Genomic DNA, 24,301 nt, shown 5'->3' with positions numbered 1-24,301 from the left:
CAATGCAAAACACATAATGAGATCTATTAAACAAAATACACAGATGTATCTCAGCAACTCAGTAAGTGGCTACATAGCTCTACCCAAATGTTTTGCACTGTTAAATAGCACCAGACCTAACTGTAAAATCTTCGAATGCTAAGAATAAAGCCAGGTACCACCAGATAACATAGCTACACATCACACAGCTTGCACTGAACTGCACAACTATTATTGTCCACCTTTAGCATTCAACCTTTATACAGCTACTTTTTCAAGCATGTTTGTTTTAAATGCCTGAGTAGATTTTGCAGAACTGGAAGCCCAGTCCAATGACTTATATGTCTTTATAACTTCTGCAATTTGTCAAATAGTATTGGGTTTAAAACGGACAGCAATGACTGGTCAGATGAATGAATGAACAACAGCCCTAAAAACCAGCCAGCCTAGATTCCTACAACCAAGTTCTAGAAATTAAAAAAAAAAATCATATATACATACATACATACATACATATATATATTACATATGTAAAATATATCTCAATCAGGCAGCAAGTTTAATGAGTGTGAGACAGTGGTTCTAAAAGACATTCTAAACAAGGTGCAGCAATAGAACCCAGAGGCCTCGACAACAGACAGATGCTTATATGCTTTCTAGCTCCTAAAATGAGGAATGATAAAAGGAGTGGCTAGGTAAGGGCTGATGAGATCAATGCAATGTTTTAGTTAAACAGAATTCCCAAGGATCTAGGAATGTTTTCAAAGCTACTAACAAGACATCACTATTTAAAACTTTAGCTTTTCAAAATAACGGAAAAACGCAAAGGGAAAAGTAAAACATCAAGTACTAAACCCTGCTAAATTTTCAAGATGAGGACACTAATAATTACATAATAAAATAATTACATAACATGCAATAAATGACTAAAAGTAAACGAATAAAATAAGTAATAAAATAATTGGCATTTCTAATCTTCACAGCTTTGCCACTGTGATTTCCTGCTCTGCTACAAACATAAGGATGTTACCATCACCAAAAGGAAAACAATACTATTACTCACCACCAACCAGTATTGTTGCGCCATCAGGGATGTCTTTTACAGCTTCCACTGGATCTTTATAGAATTTGGTGTGGCGACGCGTGCTGGTTGAAAAGTAGCAAACACATCCCTAAAACATTTTTAAAAATTATAAGTGAATCATCATTTGGAGACACATCTTTATTTTGCATGTATACCAACATATTCACTTTTCATATATACAAGGATAATTTTACTATCTGCTCTTTGAAACAAAAAGTGGGGCTGCAAGTAATTCATCTTAGAAGTAGGAAGGACAGGGGTGCCTGGGTGGTTCAGTGGGTTAAAGCCTCTGCCTTTGGCTCGGGTCCTGATCCCAAGGTCCTGGGATTGAGCCCTGCATCAGGCTCTCTGCTCAGTGAGGAGCCTGCTTCCTCCTCTCTCTCTGCCTGCCTCTCTGCCTACTTGTGATCTCTCTCTGTCAAATAAATAAATAAAATCTTTAAAAAAAGAAGGAAGGAAGGACATACTCTATCCATAGATTATCACCAGAATTCCCTTGTGATCATGATGAATGTCTTCCATTGTATAAAGGAAAACTCTGTGGCCAACATTTGTGGCCACCCAAAAGACTGAAAGTAGATAGCTCATACACTGGGACTCAGATTCACAATAACGATGCCATCAAGCATCAGTTTCTGAGAGCGAGCTAACCTTGCATTCAGTCAACAAATATTCACTGAGAACGTACTATGTGTCAACTATTCTGCTGTTTATTCCCATCTAGTAAATATTAAGACATGACTGCTGCTTTGTGGGAAATCAGGTACAGTGTGACCAATATACAAATACACAGTTGGGCCCTGACGCAATCTTCAGTCAACGAATGCCTCCTAAGGGAACAAGTAAGGAACAGTATGTAAGAAGACCCATGCCCGTAAGGCTTGGAGTTTACAGATGCTGAGAAAAACAGCAAACTATTATCTGCAAGGAAGACATGGCTAGTCTTTTTTTTTTTTTTTCCCATTTTATTTATTTTTTCAGCGTAACAGTATTCATTCTTTTTGCACAACTCCCAGTGCTCCATGCAAAACGTGCCCTCCCCATTACCCACCACCTGTTCCCCCAACCTCCCACCCCTGACCCTTCAAAACCCTCAGGTTGTTTTTCAGAGTCCATAGTCTCTTATGGTTCGCCTCCCCTTCCAAATTTTTTTTTTTTTAATAAACATATAATGTATTTTTTTTCCCCAGGGGTACAGGTCTGTGAATCGCCAGGTTTACACACTTCACAGCACGACATGGCTAGTCTTACCACAGTGACCTGTTTAGGCGCATAACAGGTTATCTACTGAACATTTATCATCAGTTTGTTTTTCAACAGTTTCCCTCCTTGTGCTTCATCCACAACATGGATAGGAGAAAATTAGAGTTGACTATGTTGTAATCACTCATAATAATTATCACCTCTCCTTTGCTCTTATTATATACTCAATCTAAAAAGGGAGGGAGCAAAGAGAAAGGCTCCTGGCTCCCCATATGCCGCCACCACAAGTTTATAACTGTAGGCTCACACACACTGCCTTATTGGTCTTTGAAGACATCCTGTGGGGTCAAGGTTAAGGATTAAGGAGTTTCTAGCATTCTTTTATTCCTCTATAAACTTCTCTCATAAAAAGTATCCAATAGTAGAAAAGTCTGTTTCCTTTAAGAGAACAATACTGAAGGTCAAATGAGATCTGCCAAAGTAGAGGTTACCTAGATGACTTTTGTCCCTTTAAATTCAACCCTGGTTCAGGTCTGGTGAAGAGAGTTGTCTATTCCCAGTTGTCTCTTTGCTGGTGGGAAATACATGGCGGCAGAGCTAGCAAGGAACGAGCTTGAGCTGCAGAGAGCTTAGTTCTCTGTCCTACCGTCAGTAGCAAGGGTTTACTGGATTCTGTTTAAACACACAGGTGTACATGCAAATATATATATATTTTTTAATCTTGGAAATTAAAAGTTCAATAGCCTCAATAAAGAGGCCAAAAGATGAATCATAAAATAAAGTCGAGGGTATCTGCTCAAAAACAGAAGAAGAAAGATACAGATATTCTAATCGAACCAATGCATTTCACAGGTCAAGTTTCTGCAACTAAGCAAGTTCTCGAAATGTATCCAACACTGTGTTACAGCAAGACCAGATCCCGGATTTTAGCCTTCATCATAGCATCCTTCTACCACAATCTGCTCCTCTCCATGATTTTTAAAAGCCCTCAATCTTATCCTACTTCAATTTCATTATTTATAGACAACAAATCTTTATGAATGCCCTATTTTTTCATGAAGAGCTCTACTGCCATCTTTTCTTTTTTTTTTTAAGAGTTTTTTTTTTTTTAAGATTTTATTTATTTGTCAGAGAGAGAGAGGAGCGAGAGTGAGCTCAAGCAGACAGAGTGGCAGGCAGAGGCAGAGGGAGAAGCAGGCTCCCCGCCGAGCAAGGAGCCCGATGTGGGACTCGATCCCAGGACACTGGGATCATGACCTGAGCCGAAGGCAGCTGCTTAACCAACTGAGCCACCCAGGCGTCCCTACTGCCATCTTTTCTAAAGAGTGAAGGAGAAGTCATTGCCCTGTACACCTTAAACTGACACACTATTGTTTTGCCGATTGTATCTCAATAAAATTGGAAAAAGTCAAAGATGCAAAAACATGCAATAAATAAACAAATCCTATTCTGTATCTCTTACCAAATAAAAAGGGGTGAAAAGTCAGGGCCTCGGCAGGAGGAAGAAAATAAAAGAACTCTTCTACACCTAAGTAGTCAGGGGTTAAACTCACACTGAACTATTTATCGTAAACTGAGAAACAGGAATCCTACAGAGAGGAAGTTAAGAGAAAACTCATTTCTCCTACAGATCCAGGATACTTTTTACATTCCCAAAGCGAAACAAAAGTATATAAGCACAGACTTGTCAGGAATTCTGTTCCTTTGTTCCAGCTGATAATTAGTGTCCTCATTACAAATAGAAATTATTGAAACGCTTGCCCCACACCTTAAAAAAAAATACCTCAGAAGGGGGCACCTGGGTGGCTCAGTGGATTGAGCATCTGACTCTTGGTTTCAGGTCAGGTGATGATCTCAGGGTTCTGAGATCCAGGCCCATGTCTGGCTCTGCACTCAGCAAAGAGTCCCTCTTTGCTCTACTTTGTCCCTCTCCCTCTACTCTTCCGCCGACTCACTCTCTCTCTGTCTCAAATAAACAAAATCTTTAAAAAAAAATACTTCAGAAGTATTTTAGAAAAGACTCAAGTGTTTCACATTTATCCAGATAATCAAGAGTTAAAAGAAATAAAAGTGAAGTGTTTGCAGGCAATGTGAGAATGGCTCAAGATAATGAAGAATTTACACCCAACTTTGGTGGGTTTTTTTTTTTCACACATTCAATTAATATTTGTTGACCTTTGTTATCTATTTGTTATACTGACATTTGATAACTATTTGCTAAGAAATCAATAGTGTGACATAATGGGCCACACTCCAGTCATCTCAGGGTCAAAATACCTTTTTTTTTTTTTTTTTAAGATTTTATTTATTTACTTGACAGAGAGAGAGATCACAAGTAGGCAGAGAGGCAGGCAGAGAGAGAGGAGGAAGCAGGCTCCCTGCGGAGCAGAGAGCCCGATGCGGGGCTCGATCCCAGGACCCTGAGATCATGACCCGAGCCGAAGGCAGCGGCTTAATCCACTGAGCCACCCAGGCGCCCCCAGGGTCAAAATACCTTTATTTCAAATCCTGGTTCAGCCACAATTTGCAAGAAACTGGGAAAATTGCAAAATTTTAGTTTACAAAAGGATTTCAGTTGTTTCTTAAGGATGCAGTAAGGATTAAGTAATGGTGTATCAGAACCGTACCACTCGGTGCAGAAGTTGCCCGGGTTGTTAGCTTCCTTTAAGCAACGCAACCCTCTCCATTCTCCACCAGGGCAGTACAATTAACTTGCCATTGACTGGGCTTTAGTTTTCACATGTAACCACCCCCTCCACCCCGCCTCGCTCTACCTTACCTATATACACAAGCATGCATTACTAATTCTACTAAGAATTTTTTTGTTTTTAACATGACCTATGCTATAGCAAATGAATCCATGCCATCCTTGCTGAGGGTTTTGAAAAATTTAAGATACTTTAACATGTTTATTTTGTCTGTAGTCAAGTTTGCCATTCTAAGTATTGAGAAAGGACTGGGCAATCTGGCCATACAAACACAGGTAGTGAGGCAAAGAGGAAGGAGAATGTCTGAAACCAGTTGCACCAGAGTGTTTCCTGTGGATCTTCAAGGCTTGGAGCCTTGGAGGCAGCACCCCAGAGAAAGTCTCTAGGTTTGTTTTCTGAACAGGTTTCCTCTCTGCCCACGTTCTCTCCCATTCTCCCAGCCTCTGGGAGTTAAGGAGTAGCATTGCTGAAACCCCCTAAGACCGAGCAGAGCTGGTGTCCTGTTTTCATGAATAACTGAACTCAAAGTGAGGCTCCAAACTGCTTTAATTGACCTTTACTTTCTAAAATGCTCAAACAGTGAGGTGAAAAGATTCAAGCAACATCTACTACATCAATAAATAAACAGATTGCCTTCAAGTCGGCAGAGGTCACTAAAAAAAAAATGAAGAATAATGAATTATGCGGCTTCAGCATCTAATGTATTCTGGGGATGATTTTTTTCACCAAGGTCTTCCTTTACATTTGGGTGACGTTTCATTGTGTTTTTTCACTCTCCCACCTTGTGCAAAATTCTGATTTATGGCGCCCCTAGCTTCTGCTTTACTATTGGGAGGAAAATAATAATGACTATACTGCAAAAGAACAGTCAAGGTCCTGTAGGATAAGAAATAATCAAAATTCTTACATTGTCTTTTTTTTCTATGTAATCTATTTCTCCTTTTAAAATTCTCTCCATCTTTACCCTTTGTCCTCTAGTTCAAATCCTTACATTTAGAATTTGAGGACTGATTGCTCTGTTGAGCCTAAATTTTATCTCATGGTTTCCCAATTCAAAATCTCCTTCTTTTCTAACCACTCCTACCGTTCTTTCTTTTGCCTGAGTTTCTTTTTTTCTTGTCATTCAATACTCCACAACTTGAAGAAAATATATACTTCATTCTGAAGGTCTTTCAGGGGAAATCCATACAGCATACTGCTTTATTTTTAAATTAATCTTATGTTAGTGATACGGAACTGTACACCCAGGTGTTATTTACCTTGTTACCTTGCAGTTAAAAAAATCAGGACACAGGAAGATTGATACTGCCCACTTCAGTACCTAAGTTTGATGAACGGAAGTGGGGAGAAGCCATATGGAGAGAGATGAAGAGGACCCTATTGGAAGGTAAAGGCAAGAATATGCAGGTGGATACATGCGCTTGGCAAGGAGAATATGGCATCAGTGCTAAGTGGAGGTAGTAATATGTGTTGTAACACTTACCAACGTCAAGGGTGAATTGACAGTACCAGTATTTGTTAAAGGTGGCATGTTTACCTTACACTAAACACTACCGGTTACGCACTTAGGACATGAATAAAAATAAATCACAAGAACCCTATAGGGAGTTACTGACTCTAGGCCAATTCTCTAAAGTAGTAGCATACTGTTTTTGAGGGAACATACATGTTCTTTTTATTCTAACAATAGAGTGATGCCCAGTACTTGAAAGGAGCAAAGGTAAAGTCATGATGCATTCTTCCCAGGGTATCAGAAAGCTCGAGGAGTTTACCTGGAGTTAAAATACTAATGAGGATGGGGAACTCAGAAAGAGGAGAAGCATAAATAAAGGTACTGAGAGGAGCCAAGCCCAGGGACATGCAGGATCAGGTCCCATGGAGACCTTGATCTTGTGAAGATCAAGCTGGAAAGGAGATCAAGCTGGGAAGACTGGAGAAGGCCTTAAGGACCTCACTGGAGATCTGACTTCTTCCTTCAATGAGGAAGGGACACCAAAGCTTTTGAAACAGAGATGTCAAAACTCATACAAAAGCCTGAAACAGGAAGAGGCAGAGGAAATCATTCTTTCATTCACTGATCCATTTGTTCAAAAATATTCATTTTGTATAAAATATACGAAATACTGGAATACAGAGTTGAGACAAACAAAAAACAACTCAGGCATAGTCCCCACGCTGATGAAAGTTGCAAACTAGCAAGGGTAATAGTCATTAAATAATTAACAAAAATTTAAATAGAAATGTTAATATCTCATCGGGGAGCTCTAAGGAAGAAACAGATAGTTGCTGGGAAAGAGTACTAAGGACATCCCCAGGGAAATTTCAGTTAAAGATGAATACATGACACCGGTTATCCACTGGAGGTGGAGGGAAGAGGAGAGGAAAGAAGGGGTCCAAGATTTCCCTGGACAGATATCGGTGCTATTGGCCATAATGAAAACAGAACAAAACAAGGGGGGAAACAATCACTTTATGACTGGTTCACTTTGGGTCAGAAAGAGCTTGAAGGACTAAGTGTTATCCAGGTGGAATAGATGATAAGTTGTACCAGGGGAGAATGGAATCTGGGGTACCATTGTGAGAGATCTGGGGAAAAAACAGGTTCAAAGAAGAAAGGCAGGTAAGTGTTAATGGTATTTTTAGGAACTTCTTCCAGTAATGATTTTCCAAAGTGAATAGAGAATAGTATTAAATGCTCCTTCTGAATCAGTAATGGAGGAAGAAAGAGAACTTTGGATGGTGTATTCAAATCTAAGTCCATGCCAATGACTCTGAAATGTAGTTCTCAGACTAACCGCATTAACATCATCTGGGAACTCATTTATGTAAAGTGTGGGACCCCACACAGGACCTACGAAATCAGAAACTCTAGAGGTGGACCCAGAAACTGGTTTGCTAAAACCTCCAGGTAATTCTGGTTCATTAAAGCTTGACAGACTTGCCTAACACACACACATACCCCATCTCATTTTGGCTGTTGGTTATGTTTAGCATAAAAGTTCTCAAGGTTACTACCTCTATCCACCCAGATTCTTTCATCTATGTATTAAACATGTATTGAGTGTCTATACTATGCCTAATAGTGTATAATGTTGAGCGGGATGGAGACAGAGGCATACAACCACAAACTTTCATCTTGTTACAAAGTCAATGTAGGGGCACCTGGGTGGCTCAGTTGGTTAAATGTCTGACTTCTCAGGTCATGATCTCAGGGAACTAGGATCAAGCCCTGGGTTGGGCTCCACATTCAGTGGGGAGTCTGCTTGTCCCTCTCCCTCTGTCTTTCCCCTCCTTGTGCTTGCTTTGTCTTTCTCTCTCTCTCTCAAATCAATAAATAAAAGCTTAAAAGAATAAAAAAAAGTCAATGGATACATCTGAAAAGCTGAACAAGCACACACTAGTTTATAAGGCAGGTTCGATGAAATCTAAGGACTAAATAAGCAGTAAGGGGCACCAAATGCCAAACACGATGAAACACCTGAAAGCAAGCATTGAGCCTATGATAACCAAACCTCAAAGGGGCAAAGTTTGAACCCTGATAGGAACTTTCAGTGAGGCACCGGAAAACCTCTAATTTGTAACTCTGTCACCTAAGAGTTTTGCTGGAATTCTGAAGTGATTTAACGCCATAGGAAAGTGAGTAAATAACACTTAGGTAAATAAGTAACCACCAAAAGAGGGAATGTTTTTGAGCTGGATCCAAGGGTATGGCAGTGTCCTGGTCCGCATGCTTCAGCACCCGCAGCAGTGTGACTGAAGGTCAGTCAAGTGCCCTTTTAATAATGCTTTATATATCCAAAGCTATCAGCAATTACCAAAATGCTTCTTAAAATCCATGTATGAATAAAATGTCCCAGTTCTCAACCATCCCATAGCATTTACCTAAGGGGTTTAGTGGCCCCTCTGCATTCACTGTTCTCAGAGACTGGATGCGGGAAAGACAGAGCAACTGGAGCGGGACAGTTCCCTGTGAGTACGCACCTCGTGCAAGATACGCTTTCAAGCTCGAAACTATTTAATGCGCTACTAAATTAAAACGCCACTTTTCGTTTTTCCCTAGGAAGGAAGAGGCTCCCGCGGTTACGCTGATAACTAAGGTAAACCACCCTCCAGGACCTAGCACTCTCGGCCTGTACTGGCCTCTTAGGGCTCCGGACAGCGACCCCACCTGGGCGTGGGCATACAGGTAGGGACAGAGTCCAGCGGGGTGGCGGGCGGAGTAGGGGGGCTTATCAACCAACAATCGCGGTGAAAAATGTCTCAGGATACCACTTGGTGGAGAGTTGGCACTAAGGGCGGCACAAGGTTTCCTAAGAGTTTGAAAATGTAAATCCTCCAACCCGGATGCCTGCGCCACAAGAGCGCGCGCGACAGGGAAGATGCCCAGACCAGCGCTCCAGTGCGGGTTCCCCTTCTCGGCACCGTGCAGCGCAGCCAAATAAGGGAAGCCAGGAAGGGCACGGCATTCCACCCCCGCGACGCCGAGCATCCACCCCGGCGACGCCGAGCATCCGCCCCCTCCGCGGCGAAACTGCGCGGACCCGTAGCTAACCTGCTCCGAAATCCCCAACGCGAGGTGCAAACCTGCCCCTGCTGCCGTCACCCTTGCCTGTCCCTCGACCGGCGCGCCCTCCCGGCAGGCTGCCCGCGATGCAGAGATGCTAGCCGCCAGGACGTATGACCCAGAGGACGCGGGCGAGCCCTAAAGGGCGCCGCGGCGCTGTCAGACGCCCTCCGGCCCCTTTCAGCCCCTCCGCGTGCTCCTACGCCCGGTCTTGCCCGGCCAGGGACCGCGGCTGCAGAACGGCGCAAAGGCAGACACCCGAAGGGCCAGCGAGGCAAGGCAGGCGTAGCGCGTCTCGGTGCCCCCGGCGACGGCGCCACGGATGCTAACTGGTGCGGTGGAGCGGGTGGTGTAGTCACGGGGGAGAACGCGGGCACCACGCGGGGTTTCGTCTGCGTCCTGCTGGCGCGTGGCCTTCTTCATCGGCACTTTACCTTGGACCAGACGCCCCCGGTGAGGCGGGCGGAGGCGCAGAGCGGGGACCAAGCAGAGAGGAGTTTGAGAGCCGCCATGTTCCGGGCCGGGCGTGGAGGAAGCGACGGGTTGGGGCGCGCGCGTGAGGGTGTAGGAGCGCTGCCGAGCCCTGCCGCGTCAACGCGAAGGGAGGGAAGGGAAGACGCTGGAGGGGCGGGCTGGAGGCTCGACCGCGCGTCGATGACGTCCTCCCCTCCCTCGCCCACTGAGGCTGCAGGTTTAGAGAGACGCGGGGCTGGGAGGGGCCCGGCGGGGAGCGTGAGCCGGGTGCAGCCCGGGCGGTTGGAGGGCGAAGCGCCGCAGTCCTTCGGCGACAGTGTCCGCTGCCCGCGCGCTCCAGGCAGCTGCGTCCGCACGCACTTGCTGCTGCAACCCCTCCTCAGTCCGTTAGCTTTGAGGGGCTGCGGGGGCTTGCCTTCCCCAAGGTCGGCGGTAAGGGTTGGCCTAGCATTCGGGCGCCGCAGGGTCTGTCTCGGAGTCTTTTGCTTTTCCGAGACAGTGCCTGGCACCTGTGTGGGCTGCAAAGGGGATACCCCCTGGAGGCCCCCTACTTCCTTACCCATCCGAGCAGCGTTCCCATTTCTTCCATTTCTCAGTCCCCTCCCCCCACACTTGGCCCTGGCTTGTGTAACATTAAGTTTGCCTTTAGAACCTGCCACAAGCCATCTGTCATTAGGTGTGGCCAGGGAGGCCCGGGCAACACTGTACCTGGACAAGAGAGACTAGGTTAGGGCTGGGCTTCTGGGACCGTCTCTTCCTTCTTTCCCTTCTTCCCCATCCTCCAAGTCTGTATTTTTCAGGATTTTTCTGGCACCTGAGTCCCAAAACCTCCAGAGATTACGCAGCAGCTGTAAATAAACATGCAGGTGTGTACACCCCTTTGACTGTCCCTGGGCAAGTTACAATAACTTTCCTAAGTTTCAGTGTCCTTATCTGAAAATCTTATTTTATTTAAAAAAAATTTTTTTTAATTTATTTGAGAGAGATACACACACACAGCAAGAGAGCGAACACAGTAGGGGGTGTGGGAAAAGGAGAAGCAGGCTTGCCGCTGAGCAGGTAGCCTGATGTGGGACTCCATCTGAAGGTCCCAGGATCTTGACCCAAGCTAGGAAGACACTTAAGGACTGAGCCACCCAGGCGCCTCCTCCTCTGAAAATTTTAAATCTCAGGACTATCTAAGATTTACATGAGATAGTTCATGGGAAGCTTCTGGCTCTGTTATAAACACTCAGTAAATGTTAGGCATTATTCAAGTTGCAGTCCTGAATTGGTATGGCAAATATATGCTCTCAAAGCCTTATCTTTTGAACAACCCCTTAAGGACATGAGCGAAATCTGATTTCTTCAGAAGTATCCTCTGCACTTAGCAGATTAGAAGGACCAAGGGGAAACTCAGTAAAGGCTTTATTTTATTAAGTGCTGACCAAGTCCTGGGAATATGGGTGTTAGTTTTGAAACAAAGCAAAGCACACAAGGAAATTAAATGAAACCTTAGCTTCCTCAGCAAGTACACCTAATGCAATGAAAAATCATGGTCCAGTTTCAAGTCTGTCCATAAAAGCATTTGCCCTTTTATTGTATTCTTTTAGCTCTTTTTTCTTCATGGATATTATCATTTTAATCAACATCAATGAGGGAATAAGATACCAAGTTAGACTATCCAATTACATTAGGAGAAATTAACTTAGTAATGTTCTCTATTTTCAGCACATCTTAAGCAGTTGGATAGAGGTGAAACTCAGGTATTAGAACTTAAGTCCCATTACTAGTCCTAATACAGCATATAGCAGCTATTGTACTGTAGCTTACAGAATGTGAAAAAGCTGACATTCGCAGTTGGGTCTACTTTTCCACTTTCGCCCTTCCAGAGGGCATATGAAATGGAAAACAACTTTGGCAACTTCGTCTAACTGTGGTCATATGACTCACTCTTCTTGGCTGATCTCTGTTGCTTCTGGCTAAATTAAAGACACACATTTCCAGTCTTGTACTCTGTGTGACTCTAATTCTTGTGGGGGAAAAAAAATCACCCTCACTACTCTATGGTCAAGACACTGTACTATTTTTTAATGGCTCAATGGCTGTGTTTTATACTTTTTATCTAAAATAGGAGTAACTTGAACAAATTACAGAAGAGTTCTTCTGTGCACATTTCCCTCCTGGTTCCACAAAGCCATTTCAATTTTCGTCTGTGTAAAAACCTATTTTCTTGAATATCTGAATTTTTCTGAATTAATAAGAATAGTTCCCCCTTGCTTTGAAGGACAGCTTGTGGCAAATATATTCTGGAAACTTTTCTTTGTGTAATCTTGCACAGCTTAATTTACACATTCTCAAAAATTGGAAGAATTGAATTGAATTCAAAGCTTTTAAACTAAAGGCCTGATTCCAGATACGCGATAAGGAAAGTTTATTTTGTATGATGTCATTTTATATATGTGTAGGTATATATGTTTACTATATGTTGTTTTTTATATACATATACACATTTATATATGTATGTATATATATGTGTATATGTGTGTGTGTATATATATATATATATTCCCTCTCTGTTGAATAAATATAGACAATTTGTCAAAGTTAGATTGTAAATTGTCATTCTCTGCTTGAGAGATTTTTGTTTAAATTATCCTAAGATGCTATTTATTAGCATCATCTCTCATTTCGGAAAGATAAGACATCCTGCCCTCACATTTGATGGAGTATTTACTCCTCCACACTGATAAACAGGGGCGTTTGAAGACTTGTTTTTCAAGGGTTGTTTGACTGGTTTAACTAGTTATAGGAATTTTTACTAAAACCTTTGAGTCAATTAAAAAAAGAATGTGTGCTTCATTTTATACAATGGCTTGTTAACATAAAAACAAATCCCTTCAGAGAAGTAATTTTCCTCTAGTAGATATGAAAGACATAAGTTTGAAATTTTACATAAATCTGTAAATGTATTGTTTTATAATGCAAATCGTCATCTCCTAATTTACTTCTTTTATGTGTTTTCATAGATTCTTTGAAGCAGTGCCTTGTATTAACTAATATACATTTAATAGTCAGTGGATAAAAGTAAGTTAAATTTTACTTACAATGTAGGGGGAGAAAAAGTAAAATAAGTACATGAGATGTTTGGAGAGGGTTCAGCTCCAAGAATGAAAATGAAACTTACGTTAAGGCTAAAGAAACTTACAGGAGCAAAACACACCGGAGCCATTTTGTACACATTCAAATCTGTTACTTCTGCTTAAAACCCCTCAGTGGTTTTCCCCACTGCCTTTAAGATCCAAAGTTCAGGGGCATCTAGGTGGCTCAGTTGGTTAAGCCTCTGCCTCCCTGGATTGGACTCTCTGCTCAGCAGGGAGACCACTTCTCTCTCTCTTTCTCTCTCCCTCCCTCCCGTTCCTTCTGCTTGTGCGCGCACGCGCTCGCTCTCTCTCTCTCTCTCTCTCTCTGTGAAATAAATAAAATGTTTAAAAAGAGTCAAATTCATAAAAGCAGAGGGTAGAATGATGGTTGCCAGGGACTCAGGGAGGCAGTGAGTTGCTATCCAACAGGTATAGAGTTTCACATTACACAATGAGTAAGTTCTAGAAATCTGCTGTGCAACACTGTGCGTGTAGTTAATAATACTGTATTGTGCAGTCAAAAATGTGTTAAGAGGGTCTATCGCGTGTGAAGTGTTCTTACAAAATATACATGTTTATATACTCCCTGTGGATAATATTTATATGTATTTCATATGTATGTATGTATATACATACAAATATGTATTTCCAATTTGGTTACTAACTTTGCCTTCTCCAGTCCTAACTCGGGAATCCAGAGGAGCATTTCAGGAGACTGTTGTGTTTCACATCACATACTAGTTGTTTCTATGGTGACCCAAAATGGAATGGCAGTGATAATCTTCCAACATGTATTTCCCTATAGATGAATGGGAGTGGCAGCCTTCAATGAAAAGAATCTACATGTACTTCAGTGATAAAAAGCTATTAAGTTGGAAAATAAATCAACACGATCAACATCTCCCCACTTAAAAATTATTAATGGACACTAGCCAGTTTCCTGTAGTCTTGAGCTGTGACTTGAAACATGGCTACCCTCCAGGCATATCTACACTGGGTTTTCTGCCTATCTCAGAGTAGCCTGTCTCATTTATTGATGTCTAACAAAACACTTCTGCTAAAAGGACAGAATGGACAAATATTACTGATGAGTCCTAGAGCATAACCAGTCTAAAAGTGTTAAAGTGCTATTTTACTAGAATGCAGTTAGGAAAGTACTGGGAGGAATTCACAGATATCTTTACCTAGAGATACTACACAGCAGTCATAAAGAATAAGAGAGATCTACATGTACTTACAGGAAAACTTCACCAGGATATATTTTGAAGAAATCAAGTTGCAGAATAATGTGTATTATGTGATTTCATTTATGTAAAGAGGAATAAACCAAAATTATATATTTGTGGTATTCATATGGAAATTCATAGAAAGATATATGAAAAAAACTAACAGTGGTTATTCTAGAAGGTTAGAGAGAGTAGGAATCCAAAGTGAAGACATTTATAATTTTCCATCTATATGCATTGCCTTGTTTTAATTTTTACTGTAGGTGATTGTATACTATTTGTGTATTTTTTTAAATTAATCATTATCCAATGAAATTTCTTAATTATGCAGACCTTGAAATATTAAAAAGAATGACACATTTCAATATCTCCAAGACATCGAAAAGTCAAAAAATCAGGTTAGGGGCACCTCGGTGGCTCAGTGGGGTAAGCCTCTGCCTTCGGCTCAAGTCATGGTCTCAGGGTCCTGGGATCGAGCCCCACATGGGGCTCCCTGCTTGGTGGGGAACCTGCTTCTCCCTCTCCCACTCCCCCTGCTTGTGTTCCCTCTATCACTGTGTCTTTCTCTGTCAAATGAATAAATAAAATCTTAAAAAAAAATCAGATTAAAGCCCTATGACAGTATGAAACTACAAAAAAAAAAATTGCCTTTGTTTATTCATGAATGCCCAGGAGAATATTTATAGAAATTTCAATAGGAGTTATTTTTATTTCAGGTGATTTGACTTTATTACTTATGCTGTTATAATTAATACTCTTAATTCATTGTGGATAAAAAGTTACATAACCTCCACCTTCTTTTTGAAATATCTATAAATATCTGTTCCTGAAGAGTTGATAAAAACAATTTCAAAATTTTATGTCATCAGACATTTGTTCTAGAGCAGGTTCTCTTCTATACAGCAGCAGTATAAGAAGGAATGAGATATATTCCCTTCTTTCATGGGACAAGAAGTCTAGTTTTGTTTTGTTTTATTTATTTATTTTATAGAGTGAGCGAGAAAGAGAGAGAAGGAGCAGGGGTAAGGGTAGAGGGAGAAGGAGAAGCAGACCCCCCGCTGAGCAGGGAGCCTGACTTGAGGCTCTATCCCAGGACCCCAGGATCATGACCAGAGCCAAAGGCAGACACTTAACTGACTGAGCTGCCCAGGAACCCATAGACGTCTAGTTTTTCTAAGAAATATTTCTTTGGCATTGCTTAGAAAAGAGCTAGAATCTAATGATTTGGAAACAAGAGAGTCATGTTCTTGTCGTAATGAAATGAATAAATTAAAAAACAATGTCTTGTGTTTTAGAATAATCTGTGGCCCTCTTTTCTGACAATAATTGGATAGGTGTGCAATAATAATTGAATTGTCTATTGAAAGTCAATCCTAGTAATAATAAAACTAGACTCTCTGCATGTAAGAGAAGGCTTATTTTTACATCTTTTTAGTTGAAGGGTGGGGCAGGAAGAGAAACACAAGTATTCCCCATAGCCAGATTTTTTGTAAGGGTACCCATCAAATCATGATAAAAGGAAAATATTAAAATTATAAGTATATATGTCACTAGCATCAGAGTGCCAAATAAATGGAGTAAAAACACAGAAACAAAGAATAGACCATTCAATAGTAATAGAGACTCCAATACTAAACTTTAAATAATGGATAGTATAACTAGGTAAAAATATCAATAGACTTATCAACTGATTTTCAACAAAGGTGCAAGGACTAGTCAATGGGCAAGAAATAGTCTTTCCAAGAACTGGATATCCACATGCAGAATTAAGTTGGACCCTTTCTTCACACCAGAAGCAAAAATTAATGCAAAATGGATCAAAGACCTAAATGTAAAATGAGCTAAACTATAAACTCCTCAGAAGACACAGATGAATTTCATGACCTCAGATTTGGTGATGGGTTCTTAGAAAAGGAAGAAAAACAAACAAACAAACAAACAAAACATGAGCAGCAAAAGAAAAAGGACACCATTAAGAAAGTGAAAAATGACCTATGGAATAGGAAAAAATAGAAAATCATACATCTCATAAACGATTTCTATTTGGAATATATAAAGAGCTCTTACAAGTCAATAATAAAAATTTTAATGGCCCATTAAAAAATGTACAAAGGATCTGGATAGACATTTCTACAAAGATACACAAATGGCCAATAAGCACATGAAAAGATACTCAACATAATTATTCCTTAGGGAAATCCACATCAAAAACACGACACCACTTACACCCAGTAGGATGGCTAGAATCAAGAAGTGAAGTAATAAGAAATGTTGGTGAGAATGTTAGGAAAATAGAACCCTAACATAGTGGTGGGAAAGTAAAATGGAAAACAGTCTGGCAGTTTGTCAAACAAACATAGAGTTGCCATATGACACAGCAGTTCATTTCTTACCCTAAAAAAGTGAAAACATAGGGCCACACAAAACTTGTACAGAAATGTTTATAGCAATATTAATTGCCAGAGGTGAAACAACCCAAGGTCCCATCAACTGATGAATAGATAAACAAAATGTGGTAAATCCAAACAGTAGAATCTTATTTGGTAAGAAAAAAGAATGAAGTACTAATGCATGCTACAAAAATGGAAGAACCTTGAAGACGTTGTGTAAGCAAAAGCAGCTAGTCACAAAAGACCATATGTGATTCAATTTTTATGAAATACAACACAAGTATAGGTCATATCCATTATCACAGAAAGTTCTGTCCAATAGTAATAAAAGAGCTGGCTGTCCTTTAGACATGAATAATTTCTAACAAATCTTTTAAGAGTGGGGAGCAAACAATTAGATGTTGGATTCTTAGAAGAATCTGGAATGTAAGCAGATTTGACATCAGAAAGGAGAAGGTGATATGATAAAAGCACAAAAAGATTTGAATCTGCCACATGGCTAGCTCTGAAGACAGATGAAAGGGCTATGAGGGAATGTAAAAAATGCAGCTCTAGGAGCTGGAGAAAAACAGGAAACGGATTCTTTGCTAGAACTGTGAGAGGCAGTGTGCCCTTTTGACACCTGTTGAAACCGATTTTGGAATTCTGACCTCCAGAGCCATAAGGAAATAAATGTGTGTTGTTTTAAGCCACTGATTTTGTGGCAATCTGTGACAAACAAATATAGTCATATTTGTTTATTCATTATTCATAATGGAGGCCTTAGCCAAGTTTCTTTGCCTTTTCAAGGTTCTGGATTTTTTCTAGGGTACTCACATTCCTTGGTTCATCACCCCCTTTCTCCATCTCCAAAGTTGGCAAAGGTGAGTCCAGTTCTCCTCTGGCATCACTCTAACATCTGCCTCCCTCTTCCACTTTTCACCCTTGTGATTATAGTGGGTTCACCCAGATAATCCAGGGTAACATTCCTATTTTAAGTTCAGCTGATTAGCAGTCTCAATTCCATCTGCAACCTTACTTTTCCTTTGCCATGTAAGGTAACATTAACAGGTTCTAGAAATTAGGATGTGGATGTGTTTGTGGGACTATTGCTGTATCTACCACAATGGGTCAATTATCCTCTTAATAAAATCGAATATATTGGGGGCGCCTGGATGGCTCAATGGGTTAAAGCCTCTGCCTTTCTGCTCAGCTCTTGATCCCAGGGTCCTGGGATCAAGCCCCACATCGGGCTCTCTGCTCAGCGGGGAGCCTTCTTCCCCCGCCCTCCTCTCTGCCTGCTTCTCTGCCTACATGTTATCTCTCTCTCTGCCAGAGAGATAAATAAAATATTAAAAAAAAATAAAATAGGGGCGCCTGGGTGGCACAGTGGGTTAAAGCCTCTGCCTTCGGCTCGGGTCATGATCTCAGGGTCCTGGGATCGAGCCCCACATCGGGCTCTCCGCTCGGCGGGGAGCCTGCTTCCTCCTCTCTCTCTGCCTGCCTCCCTCTCTGCCTGCCTCTCTGCCTGCTTGTGATCTCTCTCTTTGTCAAATAAATAAATAAAGTCTTTTAAAAAATAAATAAAATTAAATCCGAATATATTAATCAAGACTTTGGTTGGATAGTTGCTCACCTCTCCTTGGAAAGGAAAGGAGGTAAAATATTCAGAACTTTGTGTCTATTTGGGTGGAACTGGAATGGGGCTGAGTGAATAGGATTCAAGAATGATTCCAAGAGGGGCGCCTGGGTGGCTCAGTGGATTAAGCCACTGCCTTTGGCTCAGGTCATGATCTCAGGGTCCTGGGATGGAGCCCCGCATCGGGCTCTCTGCTCCGCAGGGAGCCTGCTTCCTCCTGCCTCTCTGCCTACTTGTGATCTCTCTCTCTCTCTGTCAAATAAATAAATAAAAAATCTTAAAAAAAAAAGAATGATTCCAAGATAGGAGCTGGGGTATCACAGATGGGGTAGGAAAAGGTTAATCCCAGGATTGGACATTTTAAATTTGAAATACCTATGGCATTTACAGCTGACATGCCCAGTAAGTGATTTCATATAACAGTATATGGAAGTATGACGCTCAATGAAGAGGTTTAGGTTGGAGATAGGATAGATTTGGGTGTCATTGTATATATACATTGTATACATGATAGCCAAATCATGAGAGTGAGAAATGTTAAACAGAGCAGAAAGGATGTGAGAAGTAAGAAGGGGAGATGGTGTTCGAACCCAGGTCTCTCATAGTCTGAGGGCACAGTTGGTAACTGCTGTGATATAAAGCATCCCCAAAGGGCCAGTGGTAAATCAGCTGAGGTTCTGGAAAGTGGAGAGATGGGGAAGAAGGTGAGAGTGGTGGCACACGTGTGGAATGATCAGAGATCGAGGAACCAAGAGAGAGGAGGTTCCAATGTACTCTGCCACTCGCTACTTGTGGGAAATTAAGCAAGTCATGTAACTTTTTCTGAGCTTCAGGTTTTTACCTATGAAGTATGAAAAATATACCTACCTGCTTCACTGAGTTGTTGAGACTTAGAGATAAGGTGCAAGAATTTTCTGGGAAGTTAAAAGTGCTATACAAATATAAATTATTTGAAGAGTAAAGTAATTCCTTTTGTTCTTTTTTTTTTTAAGATTTTTATTCTTTTGAGAGCAAGAGAGAGAAAGGACAAACTGGGAGGGGGGCAGAGGTGGAGAGAGAAGGAGGCCTTCTCGGGGCAGGGAGCCTGATGTGGGGCTTTATCCAAGGACCGTGAGATCATGACCTGAGCCATAAGCAGACACTTAACTGAGCCACCCAGGCACCCCAAGAAATTCTTTTCTGATACCACTACCACTCTGAAGTCATGCCGTATGGGCCAAATGTGTTTTTGCCTCAGAATCTGAATTAGAAAAAAATTACATATGTTATATTAACATCATATACACACATAAGATATATTATGCAGGATATATGGTACTGGTATGGTGGAGGGGGTTTGGTAAGACTGAAAAAAACAATAGAAGACTGTCTGCATAATACCACGGGTGTTAAACCATAAAATGTGCTCAGATTAACTGAGCAAGGGTGTATTGGCCTTTTGGATAATTTTCTGTTAGGGACTTGAAGAATCTGAAGGTTTTTTTTTTTTAATTTTTTTTTTTAGATTTTTATTTATTTATTTATTTGACAGAGAGAGATCACAAGTAGACAGAGAGGCAGGCAGAGAGAGAAGCAGGCTCCCTGCTGAGCAGAGAGCCCGATGCGGGACTCGATCCCAGGACCCTGAGATCATGACCTGAGCCGAAGGCAGCGGCTTAACCCACTGAGCCACCCAGGCGCCCCAGAATCTGAAGTTTTTAATCTTCTGTATCCACTTAGGAAAACTGGTTATAGCTCACTGGGAATAGGAATAAAGGATTGATTAAGACCATGAGGATCAGGTGGGACAGGAATGAGGAAGGAAAAGCCAGACAGAAGAGGCTGTTTAAAACCATGTTATAGGGGTGCCTGGATGGCTCAGTGGGCTATAAGCCTCAGGTCATGATCCCGGGGTCCTGGGATCGAGCCCCGCATGGGGCTCTCTGCTCTGCGGGGAGCCTGCTTCCACCTCTCTGTGTGCCTGCCTCTCTGCCTAGTTGTGATTTCTCTCTGTCAAATAAATAAAATATTAAAAAAAAAAACATGTTATAGCATCACCTAGACCTCCTGTGTATCTGTCGTTATGAGAAAGCAAGACTTTCTTTCTGGCAGTGGTCTCAGTCTCTCTGCTTTTCAGATATCATAGGCATGGCAAAGGGATCGGGGACCATACAATAGTGAACATTGTGATTTTGCTGCTCAGTAGCCTCTGACCACCCTTTTCTCTGTACTGACAGTTTTTAAAATAAAACTTCTTTCTTTGCTTTCAGGTCTAATAATTTGGCAGGGAGGGATGAACCCACCTGCTCCAAGGGACAGTGATCCCCTGGGGACAGTAATGGGATCAGGGATGAGCAGCTGATCAAATTCAGGTGCGTGAAGACCAGGCTCTTAGATTTTGTTCTGGTTGTTAGGAGATTAAGGCTCTTCTTTTTGACTGGCTTCTAATTTAAAGAATGGGAGCCCAATGCTGCTGGCAGCCTTTTGCCACCATTCATACCACCTGTTTGAAAATGGCGCTAATAGGGCACCTGGGTGGCTCTGTGGATTAAGCCTCTGCCTTCAGCTATGGTCATGATTTCAGGGTTCTTGGATCGAGCCCCACATCGGGCTCCCTGCTCAGTGGGGAGCCTGCCCCCCCCCGCCTGCCTCTCTGCCTACTTGTGATCTCTCTCTCCGTCAAATAAATAAATAAAATCTTTTTTTAAAAAAATGGCGCCAACAGAGAACCAAAGGCAATAGGCAGTTTGAGAGAGACCTGGTTCTAATGCCTTTATTTGGGCCTCTGTTTTTCAGTTATATCATTCAACAAATTGTTTTTTTTTCCTTTGTTTTTAGCTTGTGCCATTTTATGTCTAATTTCTTATCATTTACAACAAAAAATCTCTCAACTGATTGTGGTTGTGTTGGAAAATATCCATTCTCCTCTCTTTCCAGAGTAATGGAACTATGGTGACCAACTGTTTAACATTGAAAATCCTGTGTCTCACGGAAGCCCTAAATTCCAGACAAACTAGGATCATTGGTCACACTAGAAGGCTCATGGGTTGCTGGGAATAAAACCTACATTTTTCTAACTTCTTATACCCTGGTACGGCCATATGATTAAGTTCTAGCTAGTTGGATATAAGTGGAAATGGTCAATGCAGTTTCCAGGAAATGCCCTTAAAAGGAGGGAACATGATCTGCCTTTCTTCCTTTCTACTGGCTGGAATATGAAGATACTGGCTAGACTTCCACAACCCACCTTAGATCAAGAGCTGATTTCCTTCCTTAGGAAAGAAACACTTGTGGCAGAACAACAAGATGGAAGAAATCGGGCCCCCTGACACCATGGAGTGCTTATACAACTCTGGACTGAAAACTTAAAGATTTCCGGAATCTGAGAGAGCAATGAGCATCTATCTTAAGCCTCTGTGGTTTTGTCTATAACTCACAATTAGTTCTAATTCACTGATAGAATGTCTAATTGAAAAAAGCCCTTTCTGGTGCGCCTGGGTGCCTCAGTCAGTTAAGCGTCTGCCTTCCGCTCGGGTCATCATCTCACGTTCCTGGGATCAAGCCCTACAGTGGGCTCTCCATGAACAGTGAGTCTGTTTCTTCCTCTTCTTCTGTGAGCTTTCAGTCACAAATCACAAAATTACGTACTGCCATTCTCTTCCTCTAATGGTTGTTTTCTTAGATATGAGGCCTGTAATGGCTGCAGCCTTTTCACAATCAGGCTGAGGGTAAAGCCAACATACAAAAAACGCAGAGCCAAAAGACTTGCAGAAAAATGGAGCTAGGGCTGCTGATTTAAGTCAGCACTGAAGCCTGTCCTACCTTTGGGATTCATTTTCCAAATCATTTATTTCCTCATTGTTTAGGTTGTAGTTGATTTTTCTGAGAACTGCAGTCAAAATTATTCTACCTAATAGCGCCTAGGTGGCTTAGTGGGTTAAGCATTCCATTTGTGATTCCGGCTCAGGTCATGACCTCATGGTTGTGAGAATGACCCCCACATCTGGCTCTGTGGTGAGTGTGGAGCCCTCCCCCTCTGCCCTTCCCCCTCTACAGTGTCCCTCTCCTCCCGCCCCGAAAAAAAGATGAAGCCCCCAATCTTTAACATGACATCAGAAGCCTTGCCTCATATGCCCCTACTAACATATACCCATTCTGTAATTTTTTTTTTTTTTTTATTGTGGGCAACAGAAACTGACTCTAGTTTCAAGGTAAAGATATGGGAAATGATCAAGAAAAAGTTGAGTAACCAAGATTTAGGGAGCCAAAGAAACCCAAGTCCTCTCTTAGGAACCTCTGTAGGAGCAGATGGGTTTCTCCCTGGAGCACTGACATTAGTATGATTAGTCCTCTCTCTGTGCTTCTCTCTTCAGTGTTTCAAATTACCTGGAGAAAGAATCTGATTGGCTTGGATTCTGTCCAGTTTTTACCTCTGGATCTATCTATTATGTACCATTCGATCTATCTCCACAAAGGCCACTCTGTCTTGTTTATTATCATACACCTATGCCTGGTATCCAGTAGTTGCTCATTAAATATTGAATTAATGAGTAACTAATTGAATAAATGAATTGGCCATGGCCAGAAGATGGGGTCAATTAATATAGAAATGGTCAACAGAAGCGCAGGGTTTGAAGTTTATTTCCATGGTTATGAGTGGGGCATCCACCTTAAGAGATAGCCTTTAAAGCCTCACCTTGTTCCACTTTCCCCCTCACACTAGGAACTTCTGGCTTCCTTCCATTCCTCCAAAGTGCCAAGCAATTTCCAAACTTAGAGTCATTGCATATGCTGTTACTGATCTGGTTATAGATTTATTGACTATGAGCTCTAAATCTATCCTTTTTTGCCTCTTCTATGAGAAAAATGAATGCATGAATAGGCCCTTTAAATATTTTTTGGTAAGCTGATACGATGTTAAACATTGTCAGTAGAGGGAACTAGAGAGACACTGCAAGAGACAAAAAGTCTTCCTGGTCCAAAATTTGATTAAACTTAATTTCCTCTTAGCTAATTGGATTTTATTCAATTACATATTAGTGATGAGGATAATGGTACAAATAGATCAATCATTTATTTTAGAAGATAACTTGGTAGATTCATAATGAGTTATTAATGTCTTTGAGAAGTTTTTTAAATCTAGCATTATATTTTTACAGGTTTTTTTTTTTTAAAGATTTTATTTATTTATTTGACAGAGAACGATAGATCTCAAGTAGGCAGAGGCAGGCAGAGAGACAGGGGGAAGCAGGCTCCCTGCTGAGCAGAGAGCCGTTTACAGGTTTTTTTTAAAGTAAAAATAACTAATAAAGTTGGAGAAAATTACTCATTTTCTTTTTTAGGACAGGGTTTCTTTGGCTTCAAGTATTTTCTTCAGAGCCTTTCATGGTGGGGCTGGCTGTTACTTGTTTATATCTATGGTGAGGGGCTGGCTGTTACTTGTTTATATCTATGGTGAGACACTCTTCTTCAGATACATACTTTGGTATGATCTTGCACAAATCACAAAATTGTGTACTGTGGGGTTTGGAGCAGTTCACAGTCAAATTCTGTCCAATTTCTTCATCTGGAGATGAAGGGCTGTACTATATACTCTCACATCCCTTTCAACTCTCTGAAAACATGCACACACTTGAGTTATCGGTTGAGCAATAATTCCCAGTGTCAAGTATGCTTTCTATTAAAAGTCCATGGTTGTTGAATGAATTACTGGAATTGTAAATTTATGTAAAATAAACACCAAGGTGCCAAATGCTTATTAGAGTTTTGATTCTTTAGCCACACTGATCATAAAATGCAACCTTCCTGGCCTTTACATTCATGACAAGAGAGTAATATACTGACAAGATAACATAGAATTTTAAATTAATACACATCTGAATTCTTATGATTTCTGTTCATCCCCTATGTTTAGGGTGAACTGAAGGAGAAAGAAACTTATAAGGATCAGCTAA

The 24,301-nt window shown here is 41.3% G+C and overlaps 1 protein-coding gene across 1 annotated transcript in view; it reads right to left on the bottom strand.

The window, feature by feature from the left end:
- Positions 1–10,151, bottom strand: part of OXCT1 (3-oxoacid CoA-transferase 1) — a 132,618-nt gene extending 122,467 nt beyond the window's left edge. Inside the window, exons 1-2 of the mRNA XM_046000874.1 lie at positions 9,973–10,151; positions 1,043–1,151 (exon numbers count right to left, since the gene is read on the bottom strand). Coding sequence (XP_045856830.1) covers positions 1,043–1,151; positions 9,973–10,050 — 187 coding nt within the window. The 5' untranslated portion in view covers positions 10,051–10,151. The remainder of the gene's footprint in view (positions 1–1,042; positions 1,152–9,972) is intronic.
- Positions 10,152–24,301: the final 14,150 nt, after the last annotated feature.

The sequence above is a fragment of the Meles meles genome, chromosome 3, assembly GCF_922984935.1.
Source record: "Meles meles chromosome 3, mMelMel3.1 paternal haplotype, whole genome shotgun sequence".
Taxonomy (NCBI): domain Eukaryota; kingdom Metazoa; phylum Chordata; class Mammalia; order Carnivora; family Mustelidae; genus Meles; species Meles meles.
The sequence above is the reverse complement of the archived record's forward strand: the minus strand, read 5'-3'. Positions and strand labels throughout refer to the sequence as shown.